Here is a 22,769-nt window from a genome sequence, read left to right as displayed (position 1 = left end):
GCAAAGCTGATGAAGACGGATGGCTCCTGAGTAGGTGCGGACATGCTTGTTTTGATAGCTCTCAGATCGCATCTGTCTGCCAACTCCTGGATCTGTGGCATGCCTTCGGGCTGGGATTCCGTACTAGCCTACACACAGCCATCCAGGAAAAGCCCCCAGGACGAGCTCGGTATGGATTTGCTTTAAAAGCTGGGGTCTGGACACTGTCCTCTTGGCTCTGTTTCATTTGGCATTCACTCTACACCCAAACTGTTGTATATATATTTCCTATCCAGCTTCCACATATGTAATGGACAACTAGGGTTGCGATTACTCCCTGCTGTTCATCTCACACAAGGAGAGTGTACACACAGCCACTCCTAGGCCTGTTTATCACACACCACCCTACACACACCTCTCACACTCACGTTGTGTCAGTGGAGCAGCCATGGTGTTACTGTGTACTCTGTTCAAACCCTTTTCTGCTCCAATGTTCTCCACTTATGTGTGGTCTGATTAACCTGCTTCAGCAGCCGGTAGGAAGCCTTTATCTAAAACATGATGGAGTTATCTCACACACACACACACACACACAAACAGGACAGTGGCATCAATACATGCCGTGTTATGTTTTCTCATTCCTGAAAACACATTTAAATCAGAGATTATGAAATACTGAATAATGTCCACAATTAAATCAGGCAATTTTACTGAGTCCTATGAGGAACACCATCATTGTGGCTGCATCCAGATACCCTCAAGTTTACGCATATTCCCCAACAATTTTAATCCTCTCTTCCGTGGACTGAAAACAGCTTTGGTGGTGCCATCTGTCCAAATACCAGAGGATACAACAAAGGCTCAGAAACATCCGCCGAAGTGGCTTCTAATGGAGGATACATGAGTTTATATGAGGCTTAACGTTCTGTGGCCCTAGGGTGCTTGCACCTGAAATGTCTGGTCTGTGATTGGTCCATGCCTTTCCTAGGAGGAGGTCTCCCATTCAAGTACTGACCCAGGCCAGACCTGTTTAGCGTCAGTGGATCTGGATGTAGATGCTCTCTGGTTTTTACTCTGAACTGTGGGAACCTGCTTTGCAAGAAAAGCCCAATGTCCTGGAACAGTTTGAACAATAGGACGCCCTAGAAAATGGCTGTTTCCTTGGATAGCATGCTATTTACTGAACTAGGGAGCTCTTCGGGACACAGCATCTGTTTTACACAACCGAGTTCCAAGACTGTGTCCCTGTTTCTGTCCTATATTGCCTTGTTTAGCATTTTCTTTCTGTGTTTTTAAATCCCCCTGCCTCAGTATCACCTCCATGGATCATAATAAAGCAACTTGCTACACCGTGTCCCTCGTCTCCCACCTCATTTCAAAGACCAATATTATGGCATGGAACTCACGTGGCGCTACATTAAAATCCCATTCCTCTGGGTGTGTGAAATAACTCCCCTCCTCATACGTCATTAATTTTTAGTTAGCAGCTAATTAGCTTAAGCCAAGCTAAATTTCCTTTGTGAGATTTTTCCAATTACCTATTCTCTTTCTTCCTTTCTCAATTGCGGCCTATAATCACACGGCGGGGAAGTGCTTAGATTACTTCCTCCTTTTGCTGGAACTATGTTTTCTTGTATGCCGTTACATCATACATTTGGAAAGATGCCGAAATGATGCCATGTAATACACAGAGATGAAATAATGAGGCCTAGCATTACGGCAGATCTGTAAATGCAAACACATTGTTCTATCTATTGTTTTCTGGTGTTTCTGTCAGTAGTATTTAGCCAATTTTTTAATGGAGGCCACTTCCTGGCCAAAAGAGGTTGGTTTTAACCCCTTAAATACTTTCAACCTCATCCATCCTTTTGAAATGCAAATCGGAGGCCCATAAACCTGCAGCAGTGCTATATCTCAGGTCTGATTACGTATTTCCTGGCAAGCTTACATCAACCGTTCCCTTTGTTAATGCAAATTTCCTGATCATTCTTCCCCCACCAAAGTTTAGAAGAACATTAAATGAATCTGATTACTTTGCGGGCGCTCATGTTGAGGCTTTGATGTTGGCACCTTTTGGGAGGGCTTGTTAACATATGTAAATGTGATCCTGCCATGATATTTCGATGACAAATTACCACCTCACCTTTGTCTGGAGATGCCAAAAGGGCAGGCTAAGCCTTAGGAGGAGGCTAGGGAGAAGGAACCGATGTAGGAGGGGGGGCTAGGGCAGTAGGAGAGAGCTGGGAAAGATATAATAAGAGGGAGAGCTCCGGGATGGGGGATAGGGGAGCTCTCCATCTTATTATATCTCTCCCAGCTCTCTCCTACTACCCTAGCCCCGCCTTCTACATCGGTTCCTTCCCCATAGCCTCCTCCTAAGGGGGGCTGAGCTCTAGGAAATGGTTAATGAGAGGGAAAGCTCCTGAATGGGGAAGAAGGAAGAGGGATAGCACACTTGTTTGGGCTGAACACAGCTCCACGCCACGTTCTCACAGTTTTCCTTGTTGCACGTTCAGCTTTTGATGGAGATTTTTGTCGGCCACACATCCAAGGAGTATTTGAAGAGAGAGAGATAGATAGCTCTAGTACAGGTCTAAGGGAGAGGGGCAAACTTCACTATTTTGGCCAGCCAAGCCCACTAGTGGCATTTTCTTTATAATATAATTGTCTTTATAATAAAACATAGAGAAGAAGGCTTAGGACTGAAAGGTCATTGGTTCATTTCCCACGAATGGCAGGAAAATTGGGGGCACTGGGAATTAAGAAACAACACTGTCGTCTTCCTTCCATCAACGACTGAGGTGCCCTTGAGCAAGGCACCAAACCCATCCCTGCACACATTTGTGAAGACACATTTTGTTGTACAGTGACAAATAATTGCACGTTTTCATTTTAATGATGGATGGGAGTAAAGTCGGTAAAAGAGAAATCCATAGTAAATAATTCTGGGCCGGCTGACGTGGATTTCCATCTGCATTTGCATATTTTATCAGCAGCCCACTGATACAAGGCCGTCCACCTCTCAGCTTCCCCTCACACTCCCTCTCGTGTATCTCTATTTTTTACAATATCTTTTGTCACAGTTGCTGTCGCTGTTGTGTTTTGTTGATTTTTTTTCATCAGCAAATGTATATACATATGCCATTAATTAGCACAGAATTTTTAATCATGTTCCCAAGGATGTTTCTGGCAGGTTTCACACAGTTAAAGCACCAGAGCAGAAATCACACAAGGCCAAAAATATCCCCTCTCTTGTATCTGTTTTAATCTGCGTTCACACAAGCTGGGAGTATTTTTTTAAATCCAACTGACATTTGGTGTTCGTGGTTTCATTGAGGAAACCCACGCAGATACAGGGAGAACACACCACACTCCTCACAGACAGTCACCCGGAGGAAACCCACGCAGACACAGGGAGAACACACCACACTCCTCACAGACAGTCACCCGGAGGAAACACACGCAGACACAGGGAGAACACACCACACTCCCCACAGACAGTCATCCGGAGGAAACCCACGCAGACACAGGGAGAACACACCACACTCCTCACAGACAGTCACCCGGAGGAAACCCACGCAGACACAGAGAGAACACACCACGCTCCTCACAGACAGTCACCCGGAGGAAACCCACGCAGACACAGAGAGAACACACCACGCTCCTCACAGACAGTCACCCGGAGGAAACCCACGCAGACACAGGGAGAACACACCACGCTCCTCACAGACAGTCACCCGGAGCGGAAATCGAACCCACAACCTCCAGGTCCCTGGAGCTGTGTGACTGGGACACTACCTGCTGCTCCACCGTGCCGCCCCAATTCCAATCAGTTCATTCTTTAGTATCAGTTACATTCCATCTTAAATCCAGATGTAACTAAACTAGGCTACAACTTAACGTTGAGAACCTGCATAACCACAACCTTGTTATAGCATGATAGAGGAGTATAATCACCATCACATCCATATATCGTCTGTAGACTGGTCCTAACAGAGGTCGCTGTTTTTAAAGCGCCAGTTCTTCATTTTGTGTTTGAGTTTCCAACGAATATGAACACACGGCAGTGCAGATGTAGAATTTAAGGTGGAATAACTATAAGGATAAGAAACCAAGTTGTATCACTTGAATTGAACTCCACTATTTAAGGTGGAACAGAAAAATCAAATAAGCAGCTGCTGAACAAGGAGCTAATGCTAATTCTATAATAGCTGTAGCATTTAAGGTGGGATTGAAGAAAAAAGAAGCCAGCTTAGGTGTTTATTCTCCAACTTGTGTCACCTTAAATGGTGCAGCAGTTTCATCCAGGCACCTGTAATGGCTTCACTGTTTAAGGTATAACAAAAACCGTTCACACTTGTGGAGTCTTTTGTCAGATTCTAATGTCCAGAAGAATAGTTTTGCATCATCTTTTGATTAATATGAGACACTCACTCTCTGTTTCTTGGTTCAAGGGGGAGAAGGGGGTCTTCATTAATTTGCAAGGCTTTGTGCAAAGTACTGTGCATATAGGACGGTCTGGCTCTGATTGACTCAGTACCATCCTGTAGTGCTTGGGATCCAAAGTGAATATTCCTACTTCAGTGTCTGATCACAATAAAGTGCTCATGGCTCAATGCCATCAAATGCTCCACGAGCCTGGTTTGCTATCCTTAATTTCTCTGATTATTCCCCTGACGTCTCAGACCATTGAAACTGGACTGAACGGCCCATGAGGAGACATTTACTGAGAATGACGCTCCCTCTTCTCAACTGCGTGTCAGACCCTGAAGGCAGTTCAGTGGACGTTCCGTATAATGGGCAGCGAAATGACAAAGTCTCACCCTGGCTCGTGACTCTGCTTGGCCTCCTTTATCCGAGGCCATTTTACTCGAGTTGGCAGAAGAAGAGAAGAAGGTGGGGGGGCTTGAGCTTGTCTGTGGGAGAGGTTTAAGTGTTTGCTGTCCCTATGAGCTCACGGGGGGAAACCATTAGCATAGAAAACAGCTCCCAGCCATAAGCGCTGGTTTAACGTCTTCATTTCTGCCGTGTCTGGCTTTCCATGGTGTCCATCTTTCACGGTGTGCGCTCGATACGGGTGAAGATCATGCTGCTATTGTGCGGGAATGACCAAACCTTTATTCCTTACACACACCTGTGGCCCTGTTCCTCACACAAACACACACACATACACACAGCTGCGCCAGCTATTCCTCAAAATGTATTTTGGCATTTGGCATCTTGTTTAAGCTGCAGGAGCATGAGTTTTAGGTTTTGCCAAATCTGTCCAAGTCCGAGGACAAGAAGAGAAGCAGGGAAGGTAATATTATAACACACTCGAGATTCTGCTATTATTTACTATAAAACAGTAGTGCAGTGCTCTCAGGGCTTTCTAGGTCATTAGAGAGTGATTTATGCCCCTGTGTATGCGCTGTTGGGGTGTGTGTGTGTGTGTGTGTGTGTGTGTGTGTACAAGCCACAAATTCATATAAAGCAATTGGCACATGGGATCATAGCGATCCGTATTAATTACAAAGTTACACCTCAGTTAAAGCAGGCTGTGAAATCGGCTGTTTGTTTGTTGCCGTAGGTTTGTTTCATATTTGATTCACCATCCAAACAGCAAGGAGTTTGATTCTCATTAATGTTTAATTGAAGGCAATTACACTAAATGTAATCAGGCAAGAGACACTGAGATTATACATTACATTACAACAGTTCTCTCTCACACACACACACACACACACACACACACAAATTCATTCCTCTTCCACTACATCGATAAATTCAAACACACACAGAAAAGCATTCCTCTTCCACTACCTATCGACAAAAACACACACATTCGCCCACACACATGTATCCCTCTTAAACTACACGTCAATAAGTTCATACACACACACACACACACACACACACACACACACACACACACAAGAGAGAGAGAAGTGATTAAATATTGTTTTGATGACATTTCTAACCACTGAGGCACCATGGCAATAATGATTGGTTAATGATGGTGTAGTGTTTATTTATTTAGGTGGCCATTTTGCCAGTGGAGTGTGTTGTTGTAACCTGATGATCAGTGTCTCTGAGGCTGAGACAAAGGAGCGATTTATGTGTAACACTGTTTGAGATCAACAGAGAGCTTGGCGTGTGTGTGTGTGTGTGTGTGTAGATTCTCATGTGTTGTTTCAAAATGGCCAGACCCACATATTATTTTAATTAGCAGGCACTTGTCATGCAGTGACAGTGGGCCAGACTGTTTAACCGATAAATTCTTTTTAAAGGTGGAAAATGACAGACAGAGACGAAGATGCAAGGGTTCCGTAACTTTGAGCCTGCAACACTGTCCTCATAAAAGCTCTGTCCCCACACCTGCGTAGTTTAGCAGGAGGAACAGAGAGCAAGTGAGCGTCAGCCGACCGAAGTGAGCGTGAAGGAGTGTGTCTGGACGACAGAGAAGAGAGGCAGTCAGGAGCCAGACCATGTAAAGATTTAAAATCTAAGATTAGGACTTTGTATTGTATTCTGTAATGAACTGGAAGCCAGTGGAGGTCTTTTCCCATGATCTGGTGTGAGTGAGAACTCTTGCTGCTGAATTCTGCATGTATTGAAGCTTTTTGAGCAAATTAGCAGGGACACTAGCCTAACTAGTATTGCGTTGCAGTAATCCAGCCTAGATGTAATAAAAGCATGAATTAGTTTCAGCCACAGAGTCAGGGAGAAAAGGACACAGTGTTGCAATATTTTTAAGCTGAAAAAAGGCTATTTTGGTGATGTTATTAATGTGGGCCTCAAGAGAAAGTGTAGAGTCCATGATAATACCGAGGTTATGGACCTTATTCGCAGAGGATGTGATGAAACCCGGGATAGATAGAGTAGATTTGCCAAGTGTCTTGAGAGTGGAAGGGGAATGACTTCAGATATTTTGCTGTTTAGTTGTAGGAAATGCAGAGCCATAACAGTGAAACTGAAGACCATGATGTCGGATAATGTCACCAAGTGGGAGTAAGTAGATTATGAATAGAAGGGGGCCAAGAACTGAACCCTGGGGGACACCATGAGCGAGAGTAGAAGAATTTGATTGGAAACTACCAAGTGTGACGATTTTGTTGCCTGTCTGTGAGATAGGATCAAAACCAAGCTATTGCTGTTTTAGTGAGACCAGTCCCGAATATATATATATATATATATTCTACTCTCACTCATATATATTCGGGACTGGTATATATATATATATATTGCTTTGCTTTAAAGCATAGGAGTGATTTCTTCAATAAAGAATTCAATAAAGGCTTATACTTTATACCATGCTTTCTACGTTGCTCTCCTCCTGTGTGTGTGTGTGTGTGTGTGTTTCCAGTTGGACATGTGATTTAACTCTTCAAAGTCTAGGTCCCCGCCACTCTCCTGCGAAGACTCATCCATATTTCATCAGGACCCTCTGTGGGTCGTCTTTGGAGGGTCTGTTTATCGCTCCCTGTGGAGAAGCTGTAGATGTTCAGATGCTGGAATAAAAATGAAAGAGCGACAGGGAACCAGAAAAAAGCTACATGAGTTTATTTTTTAGAGCTCAGCTGTGTAATCCCAGGTTATCAGGAATCAAGCCTGTTTGTGGTACTTTAACAGCTGGCCTGCTGCTGCACACGGACTAAACTCTTGGGCTCCCCACCACATGGGTTTTTGCTTGACCTACCCACTGTACAGAGCTCCCCCTACTAACAACATGCACTTCTGCCTAATATATGCGCACAACCTAAACCCAGCTCCACCCACTAAATAACTAAATAACACACTACAAACAATCAGCTCCACCCACTAAATTCTGCCACCTCCAAACTCCAATCTGAATCTGAGTAGGTGTAGCATATAGGGCCCAGAGTGTGCTGCAGATGCTGAACAGTGTGATGGTGGTTTCCTTCTCATGAGCACAGCCTCATCTACACTGACAGCGACTGTCAGAAATGTCAGCTGGCATTCAAAACCACACACACACGCACACACACTCCAATTATATCACACCGTCACACTGCAGCTGTGGCAGCTGAGACCTTTCTCCAAGGGGCTTATGGGATTTCAAGTCCAAAGTCCATAGCTCTTTGACCACTCAGCAGCACTGAGCTCTGTTGAACTACGTTACCCATCAGCCATTCTGTTTATACAGTTTCCAGGGAACCAGATGGAAGAGCTCCATATTTTTTGTCGTCCAATATGTTGTCCATTGTTGTTGGTATATGTTAGTGGCTTATTTGGAGTATTAGTTGGAATAAACAACAAAAAATCATTCATGTAAGATATGTGAAACTGTATCAGATGTACAGTCTGTGGCCAAATGTTTGTGGACACCGGCTCTTCCATACATTCTTCTGAAATGAAGGGTATTAATTAAGTTTTTAGCTATGTGTCACCCATTTTCTGTAGTATCAGATTCTAGTGGGAAAACCTTACGCAAGATACTGGAACGTTTCCCTGTGGATTTGATGGCATTCAGCCACTAGACATTGAGTGAGGTCAGGTACTGAGGAATGGGTGATTAGTTCTTGGTTACAAACTCCATCCAAACTCATCCCAAAAGTGTTGTATGCAGCTCCTTCACTCCAGGGAATGCAGTTTCACTGACCCACCCAAGATCCATGTGCTCCTGAGCATCCCTTTCTATTTGTCAGGGCTTGGTAAGTGTACTATAGGGACATCTATGCATTTATGAATATATATTGATAGTGTATTATTTCCAGGCAGTTATGTAATTAACATTAGCATGAGGAATTATTGCAGATGTATACAGTGCTTTGCAGGTTACAGAGTTAAAGCTAGCGGTGGTGTTGTTTACAACTGAACAGATTGGGTGAAACAAAAATATCTGCATCTTAAAGAGCTTGTTTCTGAGAGTGTCAGTTGGTGCCAGGCATGAGTTTCATGTGTCAAGTTGTGGGCGTATCAACAATTGTCCACCAAATGCAATCTGATGCAGTTAGCTTACAGTGACAGTGCAGAATTGCATAGAAACTAGTGCTTTGAAATTCTCATCTACCACCTCTAGGTGGCACTTATTTTTTTGTATTTCGTATTGTACAGTCTAATGTCAATGTTATAGTTAAACCAGCCCCGTCTGCAGTCATTGCACATATTTGATACTACCCCATCTGCAATCTGTAGTCATTGGACATATTTGATATCACCTCGTCTGCAGTCTGCACTCATTGGCTGTATCTGTAAGTGCCTCATCTGCAGTCATTGGAAGTATCGACAACTAACTTATCAGCACTCTGCAGTCATCGGATGTGTTCACAATTGCCCCGTCTGCAATTATTGGATGTATCTGTAACTGCCACGTCCTCTATGACATCACAGCGACAGGCCTGTTAGGACAACCCGGAATGTTGAATGAGCAGGGAGGCGGGGCTAAAGGCCATTGGTGTTTTGCCTTTAAGTGTGATTTCTATGGAGCATATCACTGGTGTGGAAACTTCCACCATGTCACTGTGTCGGTTCAGCAGCTGCAGCGCCATGATCACCTTTCTAGACAATACTATTCATTTAGCTATGAAAGGAGGGACATCTCTAGATCAGCACTTTCTCTGACCCTATTCACAGGACTGCATTTTCCACAGCATTTTACTGTGCACTCCATAGTAGTGCATGATCAGCCCGGTTTGTGAAGAGTGAAAGAGACCTGCTGTCAGGAGAATTACATGATATTGTTATCATCATTATATTCTTCTCTAAGGATATATCCAAAGGACCCAGGTGTTTATTTGTGATGTTTTGAGCCAAAAGTCTCTATGTCCAAAGCAAAACATGGGCTGGAGGGATTTAAGGCCCCCAAGCATTGAACTGTGGATCAGTGGAGCTGCATTCTCTGGAGGGGTGGAGCAGAGTTTAGTACTTTTGAAATGAGTTGGAGTGGAGTTTGTGATCCAGAACTTGACCTTAAAGCAAACAAAACCTCAAGGGGTCCTACTTTACAGCCCAATGCTATTGGTGCACTTTACATTATCCCCAAGTTTTACGTACTCGTGTACGTTAGATTCATATGCAACTGCTCCACTGCAGTTATATTCATTCATTCATTCATTAATTATCTGTAAGTGCTTATCCAGTTCAGGGTCACGGTGGGTCCAGAGCCTACCTGGAATCCTTGGACACAAGGCAGGAACACAACCTGGAGGGGGTTCCAATCCTCACAGACTGGTCACCCGGAGGAAACCCACGCAGACACAGAGAGAACACACCACACTCCTCACAGACAGTCACCCGGAGGAAACCCACGCAGACACAGAGAGAACACACCACACTCCTCACAGACAGTCACCCGGAGGAAACCCACGCAGACACAGAGAGAACACACCACACTCCTCACAGACAGTCACCCGGAGCGGGAATCGAACCCACAACCTCCAGGCCCCTGGAGCTGTGTGCGGCACATACTGCAGTTATATATTATTTTTTAATATCATTATATGATTAATACTCCTGTATTCTGTAATCAATTGTATGAAAAATGTTGTATTAAATATCAATATTCATTTAAATGGTGTAATGTAAGTGTCATGTTTAACAGCTCCACAAGAGACACATCTATTCTGAAGCCTTTGATGTTTATAACGTATGAAACATTTTTACCACATCACCCACGCCTCCTTGCTATCGCTCTCTTTCCATTTCTCCACTTCGGTGATCTATCTCTATTTGACTGTCTCGGTCTATTTCTGTCTCTGCCCCTCGTTCACTCAGAGTCTGGATAAGCCCTCCCCTTCTCTCCCTCTGTGGTCTGAAAGTTGATTAACGGTTGGGTTTCCTTCTGTTCGAGCAGGCTCTTTGTCTTTGTGACCTCGTGGCCTTTGTGAAGAAGAGAAAAAAAAGAGTCAGTGAGCAAGAAAATAGGCGGAAGAAGAGAAAAATTAGCCGAAATTAGCCGTAATGAGCCGATATTGTTGACCAAGTTACTAATGTCAACTTTTGTTATTTACATTTAATTACACGACCATGACATTGTTAATTATGGAATAAATTACCTTTACTTTGAATTTCATTGCTGGTTTTTGAGATTTTGAGAATTTGTTGGCATTCAGCCGTGAGAACATTTGTGAGGTGAGAGGCTGGTGTTTGTTGATTTAGACCTGGATCACAGACACTTCTCCAACTTATCCACAAGGTACTGGATGATTTAACAGCCCAATGCTTGGGGCTTCCACAACATGACAGGAAACTATTGGGGCAAAGGCAACACTGCACATCACTACATCAGTCACAGTGCATCAGCTAGAGTCCGAACAAAAGTATCTACCAAGTACCATGACTTTAAATGTTAATTAGTGAACATCACAGTGTGTATAGGAGTGTAGGAGCTTGAGAGAGAGAGAGAGAGAGAGAGAGAGAGGAAATAGACAGATGGTCATTGGCATGTCCACTGGTCCAATGCAATATGGAGACACATATGAATGGTTCATATTAAACATACAGAGAAACACCAAGATCCAGGCTCCAGTTCATCTACTTACTGCTGCCATGAGGGAACATTACTAAACAACAACATTGATATTTTTTTCCTATTTGTTGCATTGGTTTTTAAAATAAATACAAATGTATATTAACGAAAATCAACAGTATGTAATTATAATAATAGGATACATTTCTGTGCTGTTTTTAATATGCAAAGTTTGTGTGTGTGTGTGTGTGTGTGTCTCTGTCACTGTGTGACCCCTGAGGCCTATCGGCTCTCATGGAAACTACAATCTTCATACCTCTCTCCCTCTCTCTCGTACACACACACACACACACACACACACACACACACATACATACAAAGACTACAGACTCACAGGCAGTCTGTCAAACCGTGTACTTGGTTTAAGTTTCAATGTTTCAATCAGTCTTACAGTACCTCTCTCTCCCTCTCTGTCTGTCTCTCTTTCTCTCTCTCTCCTTTCTCTCTCTCTGTCTGTCTCTCTCTGTTTGTCTGTCTCTCTCTCTCTCTCTCTCTCTCTCTCTCTCTGTCTGTCTCTCTCTCTCTCTCTCTCTCTCTCTCTCTCCTTTCTCTCTCTCGCTCTCTCTGTCTCTCTCTCTCCTTTCTCTCGCTCTCTCTCTGTCTGTCTCTCTCTCTCTCTCTCTCTCTCTCTCTCTCTCTCTCTGTACAGAGACGAAAGCAGAGCTGGAGGACCTGATGACAGACATTAAGAAGCTGGCCAACAAAGTGCGCTCCAAGTTAAAGGGTGAGTTATCTTGCTTCAGCTGACTAACTACAGTCATGTGGATTTGTGAAGAATATTCTAGATATTCTGACAATGAATCTTAAAATCGACATATACCTGAAAATAATACAAATATAAAACAGGACATAAGGGAAATATGGAACACACAAGTCTTTCAGTCATTTCCAAGTACCTTAATTAAAACTCATTAACTGTGAGTGTGTAAAAAGTGCCCAGCTCCACCCACTAACTGCTTACAGCTCCAGCTACTAATATCCCAATAAAACACATTGAAATAATGGGCCATAAACGAGACACATATGAAACTGAGAATTCAGCCAGTCATGAAGAGATGGATGTGTGATGAATAGCAAGGTGGCGGCTGCAGGTCTTTTGAGGCAGAAATGTCCATCTTGATTTAAAGATGAAGAAAAATCATCACACACTTGGAGGTAATATAACAGGAGCTGCTCAGACCTTCGAGTGGGATCATGGGATGTTTAATATCCAGTTAGGTTTTGATATTGTGTGGCATTCCCAAATACATGTGCCTGAGGAAGTGATGCTTATTTTTCATTTTTCCATCTGCAATGACCTTTAGCTGAGTGTTTAGGGTGGTGCAACAATTTTGTGCATAACATGTAGTCTGAATGAGCACAGTAGGCTGCTCTCTCTCTCTCTCGCTCTCTCTCTCTCTCTCTCTCTCTCTCTCCTTCGCCAGCACAATCAAATGCTTCCTTGCTGCTATTGATCAATGTCCATGCTCCTATTGTCACTTGGATATTTGCTTAACTAACAAGTGATGAAAAGCCCGGGGTAGGGAAAGGAGATGGGCAGTGCCTTACAATCCAATCAATGGGCTCCATAGACTGCAGCTGTGGTGTGGTGTGTCACATGGCCAGATAATGAAAGAGTAGCGGTGTGGAGGGGGTGGGGGGGCGGTGAAGATAAAAGGCCACCAGGGGCAGTGGATTAGAGCCAGCAGGTAGAACACAGCTCTGTTTTTGAGCACAGCATTTTTCACCTTAGTTAATAAAGTAGAAAGCGAAGTACACTCTATGTCCTGTGTGCAGACACCCCTTATTTTTTCTGAATCCAGCTCCTTTAAGGTGCAACATTGTGGAAGTATTGTATAATCTTCATAGAAATGTATGGACAAATGAAATGAGAGTCTGGAGCAGCTACACGTGTTTAAATACACCATGCTGGAAATAAAACATTGATTCAGATCTCTCTTCTCTCTCTCTCTCTCTCTCTCTCTCTCTCTCTCTCTCTCTCTCTCTCTCTCTCTCTCACACACACACACACACACACACAAACACACACACTTCTGTGTCAGCTGTCATTTTCCACAGCAGCTGGTCACTCATTTGTTTACTGATGAGGTCACCAACAGAACAAATTGATGAATGTTACTCAGTCGTTTGCAAAACATTTGGACACTCGAGGTCCTATGATGTGTTTTGGTGCTTTTCCACTGCATGGTCCAGCTCTTTGCGTCTTATTTTAGTTTTTTTGAGCTAAACACGGCTCCACGTTCGACTTTCACTGGAAATGTTCATCGTTTCATCAATTCCAAGATGAAGTTACGAACTGCCGCTGTGAGTCCGATAAAAATAAATGTCAAAGCTACTGTAACTTAAGAGTTTTTACAAGCAGCAAATTTGAGCTGGATTTGAATGAGCTCTGCATCTTGTGGTGTTTGACATGGCTCTGGCCAATCAGCGCTCTGCAGTGTTTATACATCACCATTTAGTACCTAGAGTACCTAGAGGAACCCAGAGTGAGCTGAGACTGAAAGTCTAACTGGTTCCAGGGACCAGATTTGGCCATTGGAAAAGCAAAAGAGCCGTGTTGAGTAGAGTCATGTAGGTTCCATGCAGTGGAGAAGCACCATTTTATTGATATGACAAACCACACACACACACACACACACACACATATATATGTAATCTTTATTCTTCATTATGTCTTTTGTTTTTCTCACTAAATGTTTAAAAAGTACCAGCTTTTTAAACATGCATTAGAGGACCACCAAAATGTCCTTGCAATACCATAAAACATGGGAAATATTCTGGTCCCGCCACACACACACACTACTCCCCGATGTTGTGGGGAAAGAGGCAAGCACACCCCACACAAAACCTTCTCTCTTATACACCTAACCATTGTACATAGACAGATAAACAGACAGACAGATATATTGTGCACTGTGCTATAAGGGTTAAAATGTTGTAAATAGCTGTGGTAGTGATGCTCTTCCAGCTGCTCATTTCTGTACTGTAGTGTATTTGTACTGGTGGGCTGCACTGTGTTTTGCACTCAGTAAACAGAGCTGAGAGAGTGGTCTCCTGAGGGGAGGGGAGCTGCTGAGAGCTCTGAAAGGTCAGGACCACTGAGCACAACCCACCGCACTGACCATTTGGAGCACTGACATTTGAGTCATGTAAACTTGTAGGACCTGTCAGGCTTCTGCATAGCCACCTCTATTCAGGACAAGCAACGTGGCAAGACTGTGACATTACCTCACACACACACACACACGTAACTGATGTTTAAACACTACTGTGCCAAGAACACTCTCCTTGAATCACTGCCATAGAAAGACTCCATTACCCATAATTCATCTGTACACGTTTCTCATTTGTTGGACACAAAGGAGGCTACGATTGATTTTGAATTATGTGGTAGCAAGGCTCTAAACACTATTAGCATGAGATACAATTTGTGAGCACCAGAGGGACTTTAGGAAACACAAGGCTGTTTGGATAAAAGCCCTATATCTTTAGTGCACGATGACCCACACTCTGTGTCTGTTTTGCAGGTATCCAGCAGACCATTGAGCAAGAGGAGGGTCAGAACAGGTCGTCAGCTGACCTGAGGATACGGAAGACACAGGTGAGAGATCAAAAAACCCATGATCGGACGAAAAGCACTTTTACATCTTATAAATCAGTGGATGTCTGTTTAATAACATACACTATATGGACAAAATAATTGGGACAGACCAGGCCCATTGCCACAGATGTATTAAATTAAGCACCCTGCCATACAATCCACCTTTATAAACATTTGTGGAAGAATGGGTCACTCCAAAAACCTCACTAAAATCGTGTGTAGTACTATCAATTGTTAGTGGTATTATTGAAAAGTGGAAGCATTTAGGAACCACAGCAACTCAGCTACAAAGTGGCAGACCACATAAAGTTACAAAGTGTACTCACAGAGTGCAATAAAGTCAACAACGCTCTGCTGACTCAATAACTGCTGAGTTCCAGACCTGCTTTTATTGCTGCAAAGAAGGGACCCACTCCCATGTGGCTTTAGTGAAATGGAGGTTTGCTGACATTAGTTAGGACTAATTTGTCCAAACACAACTCTTGCCTGGTGCCTAAATTTTTCCAGAATTTTGCCTGTTCTAGTCGCTCCAACCTGTTCTGATACTGAGACTTGCGTTAGCCCTGGGATGATGGAAGTTTGCTAATGGTTTGTAATACCTTAATATATGTCTCTGTCTCTCTCTCGCCCCCCTCTTTTCACAGCACTCCACTCTGTCCCGAAAGTTTGTGGAGGTGATGACGGAATACAATGCCACACAGTCGAGCTACAGGGAGCGTTGCAAGGGCCGGATCCAGAGACAACTTGAGATCAGTGCGTTTACACACACACACACACAGAAATGAAAGACTCTAAACTGCATGGCCAAATGTTTGTGGACAATGCTTCATATGAGTAAACTCAGCTACTTAAAAAGGGACACACTGGACTGTGAAGCAGTTGTCCATGCTTAATGCCAGACATAGGCTAAAGATGTAAGGCTACAAAAACATAACCCAGTCTCCCTCAGGCACACCCTCTTTTGAGATGTGTTGGAGTGAAGTTTCAGATCCACAAGTACTCATCGAACATCAGTACCTGACTTCACTAGGGTCTTTTTGGCTGATTTCCCCGTTAATTCCCAAAAACGGAATGTTGGATGAGCAGGCATCCAATAATTGTTGAGTGTATAGTGTAATTGACATTGAATTGATAATCCTCTGGTGGTACTGCAAGTTGACTGACAGCTTTAAACCCCCTTAGAGCTGAGACCTCATTCATGGCTCATTCATGTCTGTGTGAGCTCTCCTCTAATCTCAGTGTTCATATGATCCATGTAATGCCTGACCACATAGCTGTAGCACTCGGATACCATGTTGCTGGTTCTTAATACAGCTTGCCAGGTATTATACGGATTGCATGGGGTGTATATGAACGAGCACTCTGTATGGGAGAATGTATGGGGTCTCTGTAGGGAAGTATTGTGACTAGATTGGCAGTCTGTCTCTACCTGGTTGGCAGGCGTCACACGTGCCAGCTGCTCAGAGCGTCACAGCTGAGGACTTTCAGGTCCTTTCCGCCTGCCATCTGCTCTGGTGGGCACTGGGGGGCTCTGTATTAATTGTGCCCTGTGCTGCCAAACACTCGCCTGTCTGACACTGCCAGCATTGCTGTGACTCTTACTTAAAGACTGCAAATAAAGATGATCTGAATGGTAAGAGTAGTGTGTGATAGATCTGTGCCATAACTACGGGTAAGTGTTGAAGGTGTAGTGACTTCTGATACACATCTATGACAATCACAGCTTACTCTTTATTAGTTTGCTAAAGTCAATGGAGTCAATAGGCTTACTGTTAGTTAATATATTACCTAAGGCCTTCCGTTCAGCTCCTGAAGTCCTTATAATTACAGTATGACTGCTAATGATTTTCTTGGTTTTATTTACTCAGATTAATGAAGAATACAGTGTTGGTTCGATTCCCGCTCCGGGGGATTGTCTGTGAGGAGTGTGGTGCGTTCTCCCTGTGTCTGCGTGGGTTTCCTCCGGGTGACTGTCTGTGAGGAGTGTAGTGCGTTCTCCCTGTGTCTGCGTGGGTTTCCTCCGGGTGACTGTCTGTGAGGAGTGTAGTGCGTTCTCCCTGTGTCTGCGTGGGTTTCCTCCGGGTGACTGTCTGTGAGGAGTGTGGTGTGTTCTCTCTGTGTCTGCGTGGGTTTCCTCCGGGTGACTGTCTGTGAGGAGTGTAGTGCGTTCTCCCTGTGTCTGCGTGGGTTTCCTCCGGGTGACTGTCTGTGAGGAGTGTGGTGTGTTCTCTCTGTGTCTGCGTGGGTTTCCTCCGGGTGACTGTCTGTGAGGAGTGTGGTGTGTTCTCTCTGTGTCTGCGTGGGTTTCTTCCGGGTGACTGTCTGTGAGGAGTGTGGTGTGTTTTCCCTGTGTCTGCGTGGGTTTCCTCCGGGTGACTGTCTGTGAGGAGTGTGGTGTGTTCTCCCTGTGTCTGCGTGGGTTTCCTCCGGGTGACTGTCTGTGAGGAGTGTGGTGTGTTCTCCCTGTGTCTGCGTGGGTTTCCTCCGGGTGACTGTCTGTGAGGAGTGTGGTGTGTTCTCTCTGTGTCTGCGTGGGTTTCCTCCGGGTGCTCCGGTTTCCTCCCACAGTCCAAAAACACACGTTGGTAGGTGGATTGGCGACTCAAAAGTGTCCGTAGGTGTGTGTGTGTGTGAGTGAATGTGTGTGTGTCTGTGTTGCCATGTGAAGGACTGGCGCCCCCTCCAGGGTGTATTCCCGCCTTGCGCCCAATGATACCAGGTAGGTTCTGGACCCACTGCGACCCTGAACTGGATAAGGGTTACAGACAATGAATGAATGATATAATGGATGGAATATTACAGCCGTAATATTACAATCCTTACCTAGAAGTTGTTAGGTCTTACGATTAAATTCTGAATAAACGTCAAAGAATCAAACATTAGAAACTATACATTTTGGTTAATTCTAAGGAGAAACAGCTCCTCTATTATGTCATGCTCCTTCTCCAGTTGTTTAACAGTTATAACTAATTTAACGTTGAAGTTAATCATTTATAATGCAGTGTATTGTGGTAAAATATAATGTTGACTTTAAATTAAAATAGCACTAAAACCAAATCAGTCACTATTGCACATTTTGCCTCATAACATACTGCACGTATCCCTCCTCAATTAATGCATGTTTAAAAGGGCACAACTTTGTTTCAGTAAAATTGTAAAACAGTATCTGAGGCATCCGCCTGTGTATTTGTAACCACATAACGTAATAACTTTCCCTGAAGAGCTTAAAGAGGAGTTAAATGCTTATTACCACCGCTGTGAACAAGTGGGAGTTTCTGTAGAACGGAGCATCTTATATCAAACCACTCAGAATGACATTGATTCCATCTTAACTCTCTGATTATTCTGAGATTTCTGTGTACATTTCATGCTGTAAATTTCAGATTTCTAAGAGCTGCTTTGAAGCTGAGCTCTGAGGCTAAGGATGAATGGCTACTGTTTATTCTGTTCTAATCACAGTGTCTGGGCCTTATCGGGACAGACGAAGATGATGCAGTCACCAGTCTGCAAAACGGCGCCTTGATATCTCGCCAAACTGAGCTGAAAGGTTGCGAGGAAACAAAAGCCCACGCGCTTTAATATGTGTTCGGTGAGCAGAAAAGACCCCGCTGGCACAGGAATTATATTAAAACCTTCCGACAAATGGCAAAAATACTGAATCTAGGGGAATCTTGGTGTAAGCAAAGCAACTCAATTACAGCTTGACACTCCCAGCCTTGGAGGCACTTCATTAAAATATGTTGCTTTAATGTGTTTAAGAGCTATAAGAACAGGGGCTTCTTAATCTTACAGGCGGAGGTGGATGAATTCATGAGTTCATTTGAATAATGGAAAATTAATGGAGAATTTGAAAATAATTTGATTTCTATGGGGAGTGTTTTGCCTTAGGACGCCTGCAAATATTTATTTTTAGGCCAACATCTTGCATCATAAATTCTTCAGCTTGTGAAGAAACACATCCCTTACATAAGTGAACTGAGCTACTGTAAGGTGCAAACACTGTAGACACAGACACTGAATTTTGCACACACAGCTTGTATAATCTCTCTATAGAACAGTTTGAACAAAATTGGATGCTCAAGAGCTTAAAGTCACAATGACAAGCATCAGCTAAAATGCTATGGAGCAGTGACATTGCCATTGGGGGTAGTTGGAGCCTTGTTCAGAACTAATCATCCAGCATCAGTACACAGCCTCACATATGTTCTGGCTGAATGCAATCAAAAATCTGTTCCTAAAGACTTGCCAGAATGCTAGAAACTGCTGCTGCATCAAAGGAGGTAAAATACCAATTGATAACCTTGATAATAACCTTCCCTCATTGGTGTTTCACTTAATTAAGCCCATGAAACCTCCAGAAGGCTCAACAGTGTAGTCTGGTGTCCCATCCCCACCCCCCTCCAAGCCAGTTTTACAGTCCTACCTCACCCTTTACCACCAACAACCATAAATCCACACTGTACCTATAAAGTTCCATGTGAACTTTACGTGCTACATCCCCAACAATCACAATAGCATCTCTACGGTGCATTTCACAAAAGTAATCTGTGCTCTCAGACAACCTTTCAGCTGTTTCTCATATCTCCTTCTCAGCTGCCCTTAGTTTCCGGTCCCTGATGCAGAGATGTGGCAGACTTGGCTACAAATCTCCTAACACCTATCTCCACCAGTCTTACATGTGCCTGCCAATCACGTTCCCTCACTTTAGCCGCCAAGTCCGCGTCCTCAAATGGGACTGTTAACTCTATGAAATAAACTATCCTTTTACTTTCAGAGTAGAGCACCATGTCTGGCCTCAGTGTAGTTAACACAATGCACTCTGGGACTTGCAGCTTTTTATGTACATGCACCAGCAATTCCCAATCTCGTGTTTCCCCCCCAATCTATCAATATGTGTAGCCTGCAGACATTCTCAAAATCGTTCCCCCTCACGCACAAACCTTTTTTATTACTACAGCCACTCGTCAATGCATTATTAAAACCCTATATATAAAAACCCTTAGCACCTCATTGTCTCCATGTATACCGACCCAGTGACAACAGAAACTAACCTTACAAGCTAATAGAATATGCTTCAGCGTGCCAACCCCTGTCCATATATATGCACAGTTCTTCTTGTGAAATTCCCAATAAGTTTGATGTGTCACATGACCCTCTTCCCATTGAAAAAACAAAAGTTGGAACCAAAATGGCCGACTTCAGAATGGCCGCCATGGTCACTACCCATCTTGAAAAGTTTCCCCCCTCCCATATACTAATGTGCCACAAACAGAAAGTTAATATCACTAACCATTCCTATTTTATTAAGGTGTATCCATATACATTGCTTACAGTATATATATATATATATATATATATATATATATATATATATATATATATATATAACATTTTAAAATGTTGAAATAGCAGGTGTCTGCAAAATTATACCTGGTCAAACTGAGCCAAAAGGCTAGAATATTCTGGTTAGCGTGCAATTCTGGGAAATTCCAAGCAATACATTCCCAGGAATTTATCAGTAAGCACAGCAACTCAATTCCAGCCTGACGTGTTAGGCCTTTGAGGCATTTAATTGAAACACACTGCTTTGACCTGTGGTTGAAATGCATGTTTTGGTTTTTTTTTTTTTTTAACAGATCATAAAGTAACAGGGGCTTCTTAAACCAAGGCTGAGGTGGGTGCATACATTTGAATACATTTGCGTATATGTGCATGTGCAGAGCCAATGCTTTGCATTCCAAGGCACTAAGACACCAGGACCACTTATTTCTCCATCAAGATGACCAATATCTTATAAATAGATGGGTGCATACATCTGCATAATGTGGTCAGAGAGTGGTCCTCCATTGCCGCTGGTGCTGATGGCGCTGAAGCCAGGAAGATGGTGCAAGCTGAAGCTGCTGAAAGACCTTATCTCCCTTGTCAGTTTCTTAAAGGCTCCTTACTTCACTGAAATGATATGGGCGAAGTGGGGCCCAAAATGGACCAATCACTTTCCCTCGGTTTGGGTCTCCATGGCAACTCTCTCTCTCTCTTTTGCTCTCTCTCATTCTTTTGCTCTCTCACACTCATTTTACCCACAGGAATGCTACGGACCTGAAGCAAGTAAACGTGTGTGTGTGTGTGTGTGTAGGTGTAGGTGTAGGTGTCTGTATAAGTATACGGTAGTCATTTTTGGTGATGGTCACCTCATAAGTCTCCTCACTTTTGTGAGGTGTCAGTATGAAGTCGTGCGCGTTTTCCACCGTGTATCACCTGATCAGCACATTCTTGAAATGAGGAGGAAGTTAGAGATGAAGACAGAATTTATAAGCTTTCTTCCAACAATGTTTTCCTCCACAGCCCATTTTAGCCTTTGGATGCGTGATATAAACACCAGAGTACACCAGAGTAAAGCCTTCCCTGTTCTTGCAGCAAAGGCTAAAGTAACCAACTGAACATCTTCAGTTTCTGCATCTGGAAAAGTCTGAAATATTAATATTTGTTTCTGTATTATGTCTGTTCTTACAAAATTCCCTTTAGAGCAACACTAGGTAAGATTTTGTATTTTTGCTCCTGGGCAAAGAAGTTGCAGAGTGCAATTCATTGTTACAGCACTGTTCTGAAAGCAGTCGGCATGGTGGCGCAGCAGGTTCCTGCTCCGGGTGAGGGTCTGTGAGGAGTGTGGTGTGTTCTCCCTGTGTCTGCGTGGGTTTCCTCCGGGTGACTGTCTGTGAGGAGTGTGGTGTGTTCTCTCTGTGTCTGTGTGGGTTTCCTCCTGGTGACTGTCTGTGAGGAGTGTGGTGTGTTCTCTCTGTGTCTGCGTGGGTTTCCTCCGGGTGACTGTCTGTGAGGGGTGTGGTGTGTTCTCCCTGTGTCCGTGTGGGTTTCCTCCAGGTGACTGTCTGTGAGGAGTGTGGTGTGTTCTCCCTGTGTCTGTGTGGGTTTCCTCCTGGTGACTGTCTGTGATGAGTGTGGTGTGTTCTCCCTGTGTCTGCGTGGGTTTCCTCCGGGTGACTGTCTGTGAGGAGTGTGGTGTGTTCTCCCTGTGTCCGTGTGGGTTTCCTCCAGGTGACTGTCTGTGAGGAGTGTGGTGTGTTCTCTCTGTGTCTGTGTGGGTTTTCTCCGGGTGACTGTCTGTGAGGAGTGTGGTGTGTTTTACCTGTGTCTGTGTGGGTTTCCTCCGGGTGCTTCCACGCTCCACCAACACACGTTGGTAGGTGGATTGGCGACTCAAAAGTGCCCAGAGTAGCAACGAAAGAGACTCTGTTCTCCATATTACTGCTCAAGAAGCATCACAGTAATCTTGAAGCTCATTTTTAAGGTAAAATGCTGCTTAGTGTTACTTTAACTTTCACAGCAGAAATGGTGAACTAGAATGGCTTTGATATATTTTTATAACTGTTTACAATTATAGGCATGAATTAGTTTCTTTTTCCAATTCTCAGAGAAGCCCCAAGCTGTTGATCATTCCACTGTGATTTGATTTTGTTGTATACAGATTTATTAAGAGGTACATGAATAAACACATACAGCTGCTTACATTTACACCAGTGCACCATTTTGTATGTATTGGTGGTGCTGGGTCGTGGGGTTTGGGATTAGAGTCACTTTGAAGTGACTTAGTAATTTGCCTGAAAAATGTGCTTATTTAATTGAGCATTGTTATATAGGAGTATGACCCGTTTTAAATTGCCATGTGCAGACTGATCCATGTTTACACTCCTAATGTGTATGTTG

General features: G+C 43.7%; 1 protein-coding gene across 2 annotated transcripts in view; it reads left to right on the top strand.

Annotated features, from left to right (window-relative positions):
* LOC136675521 (syntaxin-1A) overlaps positions 1 to 22,769 on the top strand; it is an 86,101-nt gene that overhangs the window by 46,486 nt on the left and 16,846 nt on the right. For both annotated transcript variants that reach the window (XM_066652088.1, XM_066652087.1), the window contains exons 4-6: positions 12,099 to 12,173; positions 14,977 to 15,050; positions 15,695 to 15,803. In XM_066652088.1, coding sequence (XP_066508185.1) covers positions 12,099 to 12,173; positions 14,977 to 15,050; positions 15,695 to 15,803 — 258 coding nt within the window. The remainder of the gene's footprint in view (positions 1 to 12,098; positions 12,174 to 14,976; positions 15,051 to 15,694; positions 15,804 to 22,769) is intronic.

Source organism: Hoplias malabaricus, chromosome X1 (genome assembly GCF_029633855.1).
Source record: "Hoplias malabaricus isolate fHopMal1 chromosome X1, fHopMal1.hap1, whole genome shotgun sequence".
Lineage (NCBI taxonomy): Eukaryota > Metazoa > Chordata > Actinopteri > Characiformes > Erythrinidae > Hoplias > Hoplias malabaricus.
This window is presented reverse-complemented; position numbering and strand designations above follow the sequence as displayed.